Raw genomic sequence first — 13,005 nt, 5'->3', positions numbered from 1 at the left:
GGAGTAGAACGCTCCCGGTCTCCAGACCCCCTGTGGGTCCCTCTGCAGCAGGACAGCTCCCACTGCTCTATCGGACGCGTCTGTCTCTACCCGCATCGGTCTGCTGGGGTCGATATGCAGCAGTTGCTCTTCCGACGCGAAGAGACGCTTGAGTGCCTGAAAGGACTGCTCTGCCTGCTCCGTCCAGATGAATTTCTTTTTCTTGGAGCTTAGCGTGTCCGTAATAGCCGCCGTCTGCATCGCGAACCCTTTGATAAACTTGCGATAGAAGTTGGCGAAGCCGACAAACCGCTGGACCTCCTTCCGGTTGCGCGGGCTCTTCCAATCCAACACCGCTCGCACCTTGGCGCTGTCCATGGCTAGCCCCTTGTCTGACAACTTGTAACCCAAGAAATCCACCTCCGTCGTGTCGAACTGGCACTTCTCCAGTTTGGCGTACAGTCTATGCTGCTGCGACCTCTCCAGCACCTCCCGAACGTCTTGGTCATGCGCTTGCTGCGACTCGGAGAATATCAGGATGTCATCCAGAAAGCAGACGCACTTCTTATAGAGGAGTCCCGCCAACACATGATGCATGAAAGCTTGAAAACAGTGAGAACCGTTTTGCAATCCAAACGGCATCACTCTGTACTCGTAGGTGCCCAGAGGCGTGAACATGGCTGTCTTCCACTCATCGCCCTCCCCCATGCGGATGAGATTGTACGCCCCTCGCAGGTCCAACTTGGTAAACACGCGTCCCTTGCGCACCGTCGCCAGTAGGTCGTCAATCCTGGGCATGGGGAAATCAGAGGGCTTGGTCATCTTGTTCAAGAGGCGAAAATCCACCACCAGCCTCTTTTGGGGCGTGTCCTTCTTCTTCACAAAGAAAACAGGACTGCCCCCTACTGCCCTGGACTCCCGGATGAAACCGCGCTCCAAATTGTGATCTATGAACTGTTTGAGTTCCTGTAGTTCATCCTCAGACATGGAATACAGCCTCCCCTTCGGTAGCGTCGCCCCTGGTAGGAGGTCAATCTTGCAGTCATATTGCCTGTGCGGTGGTAACTTGTCTGCCTCCTTCTCGCAGAAGACCTCCAGAAAGTCTGCGTATTTGTGGGGGACTGCTTGCAACGTTCCCAACTGCAGTTGTGATTCCTCCTCCTCTCCCTCCTGTCCGGGCAGGATGCAGTGTTCTGCGCAGTAAGAGGAGCCGAAGATCAGCTGTCGCTGGTACCAAGCCAGTGTCGGACTGTGCCTGTCCAGCCAACTCATGCCCAACACAATGGGTGTGTCCGACAGTCGTGTGACGTTAAAACTGATGACTTCCCTGTGGTTGCCAAGGCGCATCACCATTGGCGGCGTTTGCTTCACCACCTGCCCCCCCAGCAACTCTCTGCCATCCACTGTGACGACTTGCAGGGGCAGAGTGGCCGGCAATAGCTGTATAGCGTGCTGCTCCACAAAATCCTGTGCTATAAAGTCTGCGTTGCTTCCAGAATCCACAGAAAGCGGGACTTCGATAGTGACGCCATCGGGCAGCTGGAGAGATGCTGTGAGTTGCACTACTGGTTTGGGTGGGAGGGGGTCTGTGGGTTGCAAGATCGCTGGGGACTGCTTCAGTGATGCGTCTGGCTGGGCCCCAGTGCCTCTGTCTCCAGCCAGACATCGTCGTTTCCCTGCTGGTGTTCGCTGTGTTGCGTGGCCGCTTTCACCGTTGCGGAGGCTGCAGTGTGCTTGGAGCTCCTCTGGGGACACTCTTTCGCCAAGTGTTGAGAGCTGTCGCATATATAACACTTCCTGGTCCCTCTAGGAGGTTTAGTCTTGACTGCCGCCGGTGCAGGGGCTCTGGTAGCTGACTGAGCCCTGGCTCCTCCCACCTCCATAGGTTCCACTCCCCCTCCTGGCGGAGGTGTAGATTGCGCACGCGTAGCGTCCCTGGGAACGAAAGAGAAACTTCTCGCTGCTTCGCGCCCTCCACGTCCTTCGTCTCTGCACCACGGACGTTCTTCCAGCCTCACCCCCACAGTTAGCGCCCTTTGGACCACCTCCTGCGTGCTCCGGGGCCTCTCCCCCCTCGCAATTTCGTCTTTAACAGCACTGCTTAATCCCTCCCAGAAGAGGTCTCTGACTGGGGGCGAATCCCGGTCCCATTCCAAGGCACTGACCAGCGCAAAAAAGCAGGCGTGATACTGGCGTACGCTCGCCCTCCCTTGTTTCAGTCCATGAATCTCCCGTCGGGCAAGATCCACGTCAATGGTAGATAAAAAGCACGCATCCATCGCTTTGATAAAGGCATCTGCATTCTGAAGCGCCGGATCTTTATCCCTCCACAAATTGCGTAGCCACGCTTTAGCATCCCCATGCAAATGGGATAGTATAAACCCCACTTTCTCTTCCTCATCCCTAAAGTCTTTCGCCAGCAGTTGCAGTGCGCACATTACGTCTGCTCGAAAATTGGGGTACTGTTGTAAATTCCCATCGAAGTGAGCCACAAGCCCTCCTGCTCTCCGTGCCAACCCAACCCCCTCCGGTCTGGGTCCTGGCTGCCCATGCTTAACCAATGCTTCAAACCTGGCGTGGAGATCTCTGTAGGCGGCTGCCGCATCCTCCTCCCTTTTCTTGGATGCCTGTACCTCCGCGTTCAATTGGGTCACTGCCTGTTGCAGCGCTGAAATTTTCTCTGCTTCCGTCATCTCTGCCAACCGTTGTGAGCTCGCTCCCAAACACCAATTTCCTCCTCTCGCTGCTTCTGCCTCCGCTGCGAGGTATCAGGTGTCCGAAGCTTAAAAGAGACGGGTCTTACTATCAGGGCTGCCACTCAGTCCCAGCTCACATAGGACCACGTTAGCCAGCGTTCAGGTTAAAAGAGTCTTTATTGGATTACAGCTTCCATTTCCAAACTGCAATATGCAGCCCTACTTCTTCTAGGTCAGACCGGCGAAGACCCGTCTGAGTCTCCGCCTCTAGCACACCAGCTTAATACCCTAGCCTTGCTCCACCTCCTGCGCCTTTCCCTCCGTCTCTGGGTCCTTCTGCCCCCCGGGGTCTCCTTTTTCCTACTCTCTTCTGACGCGGACCCCCCTGACCCTTCCGCCTCCTTGCGGCGGGCTTTGGGACCTGGTTCACTCTCTGGGCTGCTTACTGCGCCAGCTTCCGCTACATTTGAACCTGGCGCGCGCGCCCAACTCTCAACCTTCCTCTTGATCGTTTCGTCGCTCCCCGAGGTGGGCGTGACTACTCCTGACTCATGCCCTCCCTCCTTCTGAAAGCCTCCGGAACCCGATATCTGGTCCCCTTTCTCCCCGCTGTTCCCGTCTGGGTACGTGGGTCCCGATCTCCAACTGCTTCTCTCTGATTCCTCTCTGGACCCTTCTTCCTGGGGTGTCCCCCTGCTTTCCCCCCTTGCTCTGACTGCTGGCGCTCCCTTCTGGGAATCCTCGGACTCACTGGATAAGCTCGGCGATCTCGGTTCGTCATCCCCACTCATCTTTCCTTCGTATTCCTCCCCCTCGCTCTCTGTCTCCTCCCTTCTCTGCGTCTCTGCTTCTGAACCCCTGACAATACTGATTATGAATATTCACTGCATCAATCAGATTTTAAAAAATTATTATTTTATTAATGGAATAATTATAAAAAGATGCATCTTATGAACCTTAAATTATACATTACTTGTTGGATTTAATAACTATGTCTCTCATATGAAATGGCTTATGCCCAAATAATAGTTATGCCACAATAACTACTGTTATCTCAAAACAGCACTTTAGGATATAATGTTTTAAAACTGCTGTTTTGGTTGTATTAATTCACAAGTCAAGTAAACACATTCTATTTATCAATTATTTCAGGTACAGTCTATTTACACAAAAGTAGAAGCTACATAAGAAGATACCAGAATTTTATCAGGTTTTTCATGTCACAATTCTTAAGCCCAATCATTATTTGACTCTTGAAATTTCATATATTGATTTAAAACTATGCAGAAGAAGAATACCGAGAAATAAGAAACATGTAAAAACATGATTGAACAAATATTGGGAAACGTTGTCCTGATTCTATATGCATAACTACCACTCTTCCAGCTCAGAATTAGCTTCCAGTGAAGTCATGTATGGTTAAAAAATTGCCTGTCCCTGAGACAACTTTAATTCCAGCATTTTTTTATAATACAGATGGTTTCAGTGGCATTTGTGTCACTAACTTTCATGGCACAAAGTGTTAATGTTCTCCTAGGACTATCTGGTGCGATAGAAAACTGAAAAACTAAATCACGGTGTGTAAACTGGTCCTCAAATATTTATAAAGCTAGCCAATCCTGGGAAGAGTATAGAACCACTTATTCCTATCACTATTTCTGGGACCAGTGTCTCATTCAAAAGACTTAAGATTACTTTCTTGTGAGTAGTTTTGCTAAAGAAGTGCTAAGACTAATGCTGTAGCACAGAGGGAAAGCGTACACAGCGTCATTTACGAGCTGAGTCATCCCACAGCACTGCATCTTTTTTATTATAACATAGTGCCTTAAATAGGCTCCTGAAATACTATCATTTGTTACGTGATATATAGTGATAGCAGCAAGCTAACTTAGTATCACAGGAAAATGAGATCAAGTGCATACACAGCACGGCTCTCAGTGGGCAGACCAAGTGCCTTGCTGTTTTCTTTCTTGGTAGACGCTACAGGTTCTCCTTCAGTAGAAATGTACATAGGAAGAGAGTTGGTGGGAACTGCAATGACGATGGTACCAAGAAGGTCTAACTGCTGAGAACCAAAGTACAAGTACAAAGTCTAGACAGGTTATGAAACGCTATAGCAGAATCTGCGTAGCTCAAACTGCTCAAAACATCTGTGTATCAAGCTGAAACTCTGAACTCATTTTGCACACTGCAATGTAAGTGAACACCTGCACAGATCCATCAAAGAATAATTTTAATATTTTATCAGGCTTTTTTGCCACTTGTTGGTATTTGGGAACACACTTGGTGAACCACATTTGCAATAAAGCCAACACCCTAAAACAATGGTACTGCTATCTTTTAATTTGTGCAAAAATTCACAACACTCCAAGGAACACCAAGAACAGCAGAAGGCTCTGTGCAGGCCATTGCATTTGTGAAGCCTTCCAGTCTCCTGTTTTATCTCACTGATTATTGGTGCTATCAGAAAAGCTGAACTCGTTGCCTGGTAGGCAAGAGCAAGGGAGGAAACAATTCACATGAAAGCTAAGTTGCTAGATGCAACCGTTGGTTTTCGCACTTAAAGCTACCGTAGATGCCTGCCCACCAACCCAATCTTGGCAGGCACATCACAGGTTCAGGGCCAAGACATTTTATTCTATAAAATGTTGCAACTACATTCATGTCTTCATAACAAAAGGACTGTATTGAGCAGTTATGCTTCTGAAGCACTAGGTATAGCAAATAAATCCCAGCATATCACCATGTGTACATATGCTATAGTAAAAGATAAACTGAAATGATCCCTGAAAATTCCTTCATGTGGCTGCATATCCTAAGCCTGCTGCTTTATTTGCAGAAGCAGCTACTTCCGCACAGCATATCAAAACTTCATACTTCAGTTAAGGAGACCAAAAGGTGTAAGGAAATATAATCTAACATTTTATCCTCATATATTGTCCCCTATTTGGAGGCTGAGATGCAAGCTTCACAGATACATAACAGATAATATGATGTGCCTGGATGGTGAGGCCATGAACCATAGGGATGGAATGTATACCTAAATGTGGTATCAAGAAAGTCCCACTTTAAGTCCCAGATTTCAGAGAGAAATCTGCTCAACTATCTCCCACTGAAATCAATGGGACTAAAAATGCTTATCTTTGAATTATGGCCAATCATCCTTATTTGCTGGCTTGCAATATGTAGTTTAAGCAGAGGCAGCCTTTGCACTTTTTAAAATAACCTATACAAATCGCTTCAATTCAGGCAGAACCTGTAGGAGTTAGCAACAGCACAATCTGATACATGTCTACTCAAAAGCAAGCTCCAAGCGAGTATAGGATTGCAACCCAAGTTGTCTTTAATATTTAGCTGAAACAGTAACATCACAAAGCAATTATGGCATGGCTTATTATATCATGCTGCAATCTTATTTATGCACGCTTATCTGGAAGCAAGCCCCATCACACTCAATGGGATTTAGTTCTCAGGAAACCTGATGATGGTGAACTGTTGGTCAACCAATGGCAAAGCAACCAAAATAAATGTTTTAGATGGCCAAGAAGACCTAAAATTGACAGCTGCTCCCACTACTCTGCACAAGCCATTGCACCTTAAATTCAAAATTATGACACAAGAGAATTTTACGAAAACAGATTTCACATAGTTCCCCCTCACCATTTTTTATTTTACAAAATGCAGCACCAACGTTCATGGAAGACCTATGGGAAAAGGCTTCCTTTCTCCTCCGAAGCCTTTTATACTAAGAATTCTTCTCTCGTAAGCTATCTACCTTCCTTCCCACAAAGGGGTGTATGAAGTTACCTGCATTTTTTCTCTGGCACAGTGAAAAGCAGTTCTGGAGCGGGAGCAATTTCTAGCCAAAAAAAAGAGCCATTAGGAGAAAGGTTTAAGATGCCTCCAGCTCTGGTCTTCTTCCATGGAGGACTGCTGCTTCATTTTGTAGGAGGGGAAAAAAGTCCAGGAAAAGCTGCATGTGATTTAGTGCCATGAATATTTTGGCCCCCGGCTCCCAGAGAAACTAGATACACTTAACATCAACACGGAGGCTGAAATAAACAATGGTTAAGAGGCATCAATGTGGGCATCTCATTGTACAGCCTGTACATTTTAAGACCAATGCTGCCAGTCCCTTCTCAGCTCCAGCACGCCTACACTTCATCTATTATTTTGCAGCCCTCCCACACTTATTTGCTTTGCCCATTGCTGGCTGTTATCGCAAGCACACGAAAAAAGAACAAGAAGAAAAATAAATGTCCTCCAGCCATTTAGCTACAGGACCCTCCAAATCACAGAAGATGAGGGACAGGCACTAGTCGAGGTATGAAGTATTATGGGTGGTTTTGGCTCCACAACCAGATATGCCTATAAAAAGGTTGTGTTGATTTGACCTTTTGTATTATTCACTACAGCTCTGTACATACTAGCACAGAACCTTTGGGGAACTAGAACAAAAATACCCTAAAATAATAGTTAATATAGCAAGTTTTACAGGAAGTATGTTTCAGCAGGCTTACTGCAGTAGGCGTTCCATTGAGAAGAAAATGAACTAAAAAGGGAGTGACTCATTCATACAATGTACTTCAGAGAATACTGCACAAAAGGGATTTGGGAGGAAAGGGTTCTAAAGCAATGGGTAGATACTTAAGAGTTTGCCTGGAAATCCAATCCCTTACATTAAGTGAAAGTTTTCCCACAGGCAAGAGCAAAGAGTTCAAACCTATTTCAAAGAGCTCTGATCCCATCACCCAAACAAACCAGTATGCTCTTTCTTCATTTTCTGCTATGATACATATTTTGTCAAATATATTCAGTACCTATGAGATAGTTACAATTTGTGCCGTCAAGCCTGCAAAAGGAACAATGTGCTAAAACTGCATTAGAGTAGGTCAAGAGATGGAAGGAATTGGAAAATGTAGTTTCTGTCTATCACAGAAGCGGCCTACATTTTATAAGCAACCATAATAAGGCAAGCAAGTTTTGGCCTTGATTACTGACCTATGACCTCAACTTTAATGAAGAAACTGGCCAAATAATATTAACTCTTTGTGCAATATTTTGCCCAACAAACTTGGCTGGCACTCATACACTACCCTCCATGTCAGAATCAGAATACTTGCCATCCCCTAAGATAAGAGGATATAAACAAAAATACAGAAAAGTAGTACCTGCTTTCATTCTACATCATCGTAACTGCATAGCTGTACTCTAAAGAGGCATAACAAAAATCCACTGGTGTGCAATAAAGGTACTTTGAAGATACTATCATTTACAGAAGCATATAAGTGGCAGCCATTCATGGTTATGAAACAGCATTTAAAGTTCTGAAGTAGCAGCGTCCCTAGCCAACACTGAGACTGAAGCCATAGAACAAAATGACCACAAAATTCTTCCAGAGGGGAATCCTGAGTAGATAAAGTGGCTGCTGAAGCTTGAAGTTACAGATTAGACAGACCAGAAATTCACATATCCTTTTAAGCTTAACATTTATATATATATATATATATATACACACACACACACACATATATATATATATATATATATATGAATAAAATCACAATTTCTGCAGACAGTATCAGACAAGAGAGTAACACAAAGTATAAAATATTGGCTATTTTTTAATAATTGCAGTTTTGGTGTTTAAAGGAGAAAACATTGATGATCCTATGTCAAATGGAGCCTCACATTTTGCTTCAGGAACACATAAATCTTTGTGAAGCACACTTTTGTGGCTTACAGTATCATTTACCAGTGAATGTGAAAACAAATATGATTTTTTTCTAACCCAAATCCTGTATTGTTATTATTATTATTATTTAAAAGCCATATGGTGCAAGTATTTCTAATCATTCGTGTTTTCACTCTGAAACTTGCAGTTGACTTTGCCTGAAATCTATACACATTTACCTGGGAGTAAGTACCACTGAACATTACTTTCTTATAGGTAAAAAAAGGTAAAGGTAAAGGACCCCTGGATGGTTAAGTCCAGTCAGAGGCAACAACGGGGTGCAGCAGTCATCTCGCTTTTCAAGCCAAGGGAGGCGGTGTTTGTCTACAGACAGCTTTGCGGGTCATGTGGCCAACACGATTACACTGCTTCTGGAGCAACGGAACACTGTGATGAATGCCAGGGCACATGGAAATACCATTTAACTTTCCACCGCAGCGGTACCTACTTATCTATTTGCACTAGTATCATTTCGAATGGGTAGGTTGGCAGAAGCTGGGACAGAGCAACAAGAGCTCACCACCACTGTGTGGATTCGAACCACCAAACTTCTGATCGGCAAGCCCAAGAAGCTCAGTGGTTTAGACCACAGCCACCCGCATCCCAAGACTTTCTTATAAGCAGGCATGCTCAGGATTTAATTATTAAGAACAATAAACAAGCTGCACAATTCTGAATTGTCATAGCTCTCAGAAGTCTCAACGGAACCTGCAGCATCAAATGCAACATAAAACAAAATAATAATAATAAAAAATTCATATGGGAACGTCTTAAGAAATAGATTTTCTTATCTGTGTATAGTTAGAGATGGTATGTTAATACACAGATTAACACAGGACTTTTCTGTGTGTGTGTGTGTGTGTGTGTGTGTGTGTTTAATGTTCAAAAGCCTTTTGGAAGCCCATCTATGCCACATCTACCTCATTAAAGACCAACACAAAGTTTGTTCAGCTTCACTGCAAGCTCCCTCTTTCTTCAGAAATCCTTTCACACTTTTCTTTTTTGTCTCGTTTGCCAGCTGAAGGCTTATGGATCTTATAAGAACCTGGAATGCTGGGCGGGGAGTCCAAACTGGATGACATTATATATGGAGGTGTCAGAATCAATTGTTGAAAAGTTCTTCAAGGAATATGCCCTGGTCATCCTCAAGGATGTAGATAGGGTTCTGTGAGATCCACCAAAGAACTTGCTGTGCTAATAGGTGATGATCTGCCCACTTTTTAAAACTTTAGACGGAGATAGCCTGGCCAGGTTTAAGTTCACATACAACATTTCTTTTGGAAAAAAAGTTGTGCAACATGTGGTGGCTGAACAGCTATAGGAATTCCTGGATTTAAAAATCCTTCCTTGATCTTTGTCCATCTGGTTTCCAACCTGGATATGGGATGGACACAGTTTTGACAGCTCTGGTAGATCTCTATTCTGAAATATACATGGGAAATGTTTTCCTATTGATCTTGCTCACCCTTTCTATGACTTCTATGTTGGACTTTCTGACAACTTTTAACTTGCATCTCACGCTAGATCCTGTGGCCTTCCCTCCAGTCAGCTTCATATAGAAGTAGAGAAGTACTGTATTATCTTATCACGATCATCATCATTATCAACAACAACATTGTTGTAGTAAGCAAAATACATTCAAGTCAATCACAAATCAGTTCAGTACAATAGAGAATCTTCAAGGACATAAATTACAGAACAATTTCATCTATAATTTACTCTAGCTGTAAAATAAAGCCTGCAATTCTTTATTATTATTCAATCTACTTTGAAAAGAAATTTCAACTTACCTGTCCTTTACGTGGTGCTAAAAAATTAACAACTTCCTCAACCATAACTGGTATATGCCGTTGTTGATAGTCTTCATTGTCTGCTCCGCCATTTAAGTATTCATCACCATGCAAATGCAATTTTTCTTCAGTTTCACATTTACGGGTTAATGAAGAGTGTATAGTTTTTACCCATGTACCTAAGCAATTTGGGCTTGATCTAACTAAACTGTGAAAAGGAAATCGGTTGCAGGTCTTGCATAAATACAGCAGCTGGTGCATATTGCAGGTAAGTTTGATTGAAGGGCAGGGTATAAAAATAATAAAACAAAGAACCCAACCTGGGGGGGAAACATATTAGAAATCAAAATTAACATTTTTAAAATGGCTTGTATTAAAAGAAGAACTGTATAAAAGCAATAGTAATTTGTTTTACTAATCAGCACAAAAAGATTTCAGTGCCAGTAAATGTTGCAAGATGCTATTTAACATATGCCACTAATGACGCTATTGTATTTGGCCAACTCTAGTACTTGCAAGTACTCCACTAGCATAACTTTACAACCTGAGCATCTGTTACAAATTCAACTGTTCAAATATAAACCATATTGACATATATGCCTCGTTGAACACAGTGTAGATTGGGGACACCCAAACTGCTCCTAGTTCAAAAAGATTCAAGCATAATTGGGTCAGTATTGAGCAGTAGCCAGAACATGATGCTTGGATAACAGAACCCTGCTTCGCAGACTGATTCAGTCATGAAGTTCATTGACTTGCTCTGGGAAAATCACTGTCTCTTAGTCTATATTCCATCTCAGAGTTGGTGTTAGCAAAAATGAGCTAAGAATTTACTCTGCAAAATACTATTAAGTATTTAATACCTTTCCAGGATGAAGCTTATAACTAGAAGGCAGACATTATCATGGAGAAAAATATGGAGCATATCCTATGTTTGCAATCTCATAGCATTGCCTGTGTACTACATGAACATTTCATTGTACATTCTTGTTCTCAATCTACAGTGGTGCCTCGCAAGACGAAAAGAATTCGTTCCGCGAGTCTTTTCGTCTTGCGATGCTTTTCGTCTTGCGAAGCACGGTCCGTCACAACTGCGCCTCTTCAAGTGGCTTTAAAAAAAAAGCAAGCCCATAGGGAAATTCGTCTAGCGAAGCAACGCAAAACCGAAAAACCCTTTCATCTAGCGAGTTTTTCGTCTTGCGAGGCATTCGTCTTGCGGGGCACCACTGTACATCATGGTAGCAATACATGAATGTTCTTTTAGAAAAGGGAGTCTTTATGCAGCTTGAGAATATGAACTGTCTGCTTCAACATTTGAAACCTACTACAGTCGTTCTTGAACGGAATCCATTCTGGAAGTCCGTTCGACATTCGAAAACAAAGCCATGGCTTCTGATTGGCTGCAGGAGCTTCCTGCACTCAAGTGGAAGCTGTGTCGGACTTTTGGGTTCCAAAGAACATTCGCAAACCAGAACACTCACTTCTGGGTTTGTGGCATTTGGGAGCCAAAATGTTTGAGTCACAAGGCGTTCGAGAACCAAGGTATGACTGTACCTGGCCTGCTGATCTATTCAACATCTTAAATGGGTTTATTAGGGGGCTATGCTTCAGATGATGAGATGCCGCCCTGAGACCTCCAGGTATAGGGCAGTATATAAATAATAATAATAATAATGCCCTCTGAATTGCAGTTTTTGTTTGTTTTTTTAAAGCATATTTGCCTCAGAGGAATCTATCCTAATCTGGTGGATTTAAGCAATACTGCCCACTGTAAAACATGCCACTTTGGGGAAAAGTTTTAGAGTGGGTAGTAGCAGCTCAACTCAGGATGATGCTGATTATTCCAGACTGGTTTCAACCTAATTTCAGCACCTTGTTCACCCTGATAATGACATGCACCAGGAGGATGAAACACAATCCTATTGATTATCTTGTGTTTTTCAATACAATCAGCTGTGATACTTTTCTGGGCCACGACATTAGCCTCCCATTCGTCATCTCCCTCCATGTCTTTCTCCAGAATCTGCCACCCCAGGTCTGACACTGAAAGCGCCAAGGGACTCATGACAACTGCTGTCCAATACCATGCCTTCCGATTATATTGTCATCCATGTTATTTCACTTTGACATCATTCTACTGGGAAAGATCATCCATTCAGTACACTGAAAATACTCAACTTTATCTCTTGCTTCAACCAGCCAACCCCAGGGATACTATGGAAACCCTGAATCAGTGTCTAGGAACAGTTCTAGTGTAGATGCAGGTGAAAATCCAGTGACTAGAAGTTTTGTGGATATGGACATAGATATGCAATCTGTTTTGGATGGAGTTAACACTCTCATAGAGTAGGCCAGACCCAGCAGGCTCTTCTTATGTTCTTAAGAATCAAGTATAAAGTCCTACTGGATCCAACATTATCACTGAATGGCCAGGTTACATAAGTAACTATGAACACTTTTACCAGCTTCAGATGGTTCACCAGCTACAACCCAGCTAGCCTCAGTCATCCATGCACTAATTAGATCTAGGCTGGACTATATAATGCTGTCTACACAAAGCTGCCTTTAAACGCAGTTTGGAAACTAACTGGTGAAAAATGAGACTGCCAAAATGTTTGTAGGAGGAGGATTATGAGTAACAGTTTGCAATTTGTTTCCAGACTCAATTTAAAGTGCTGGTGTCAAACTCTAAAGCGTTAAATGATCTAGTACCAGGTTATCTGAAGGGCCACGTCCATCCATATTAAACTAACTGAGCCCTAAGATCAGCATCTGCAGTCCTCTGCTTTCTGCTCCCCCCCCCCCA

General features: G+C 43.7%; 1 protein-coding gene across 4 annotated transcripts in view; it reads right to left on the bottom strand.

The window, feature by feature from the left end:
- Nucleotides 1-13,005, bottom strand: part of METTL15 (methyltransferase 15, mitochondrial 12S rRNA N4-cytidine) — a 104,235-nt gene that overhangs the window by 84,156 nt on the left and 7,074 nt on the right. For 3 of the 4 annotated variants that reach the window (XM_081165524.1, XM_081165522.1, XM_081165523.1), the window contains exons 2-3: nucleotides 10,200-10,519; nucleotides 9,875-9,958 (exon numbers count right to left, since the gene is read on the bottom strand). In XM_081165524.1, the coding sequence (XP_081021650.1) occupies nucleotides 9,875-9,958; nucleotides 10,200-10,460 (345 nt within the window). In that variant the 5' untranslated portion in view covers nucleotides 10,461-10,519. The remainder of the gene's footprint in view (nucleotides 1-9,874; nucleotides 9,959-10,199; nucleotides 10,520-13,005) is intronic. The other variant, XM_081165525.1, reaches the window with a different exon arrangement.

Source organism: Podarcis bocagei, assembly GCF_964188305.1.
Source record: "Podarcis bocagei genome assembly, chromosome: 1".
Lineage (NCBI taxonomy): Eukaryota > Metazoa > Chordata > Lepidosauria > Squamata > Lacertidae > Podarcis > Podarcis bocagei.
The sequence above is the reverse complement of the archived record's forward strand: the minus strand, read 5'-3'. Positions and strand labels throughout refer to the sequence as shown.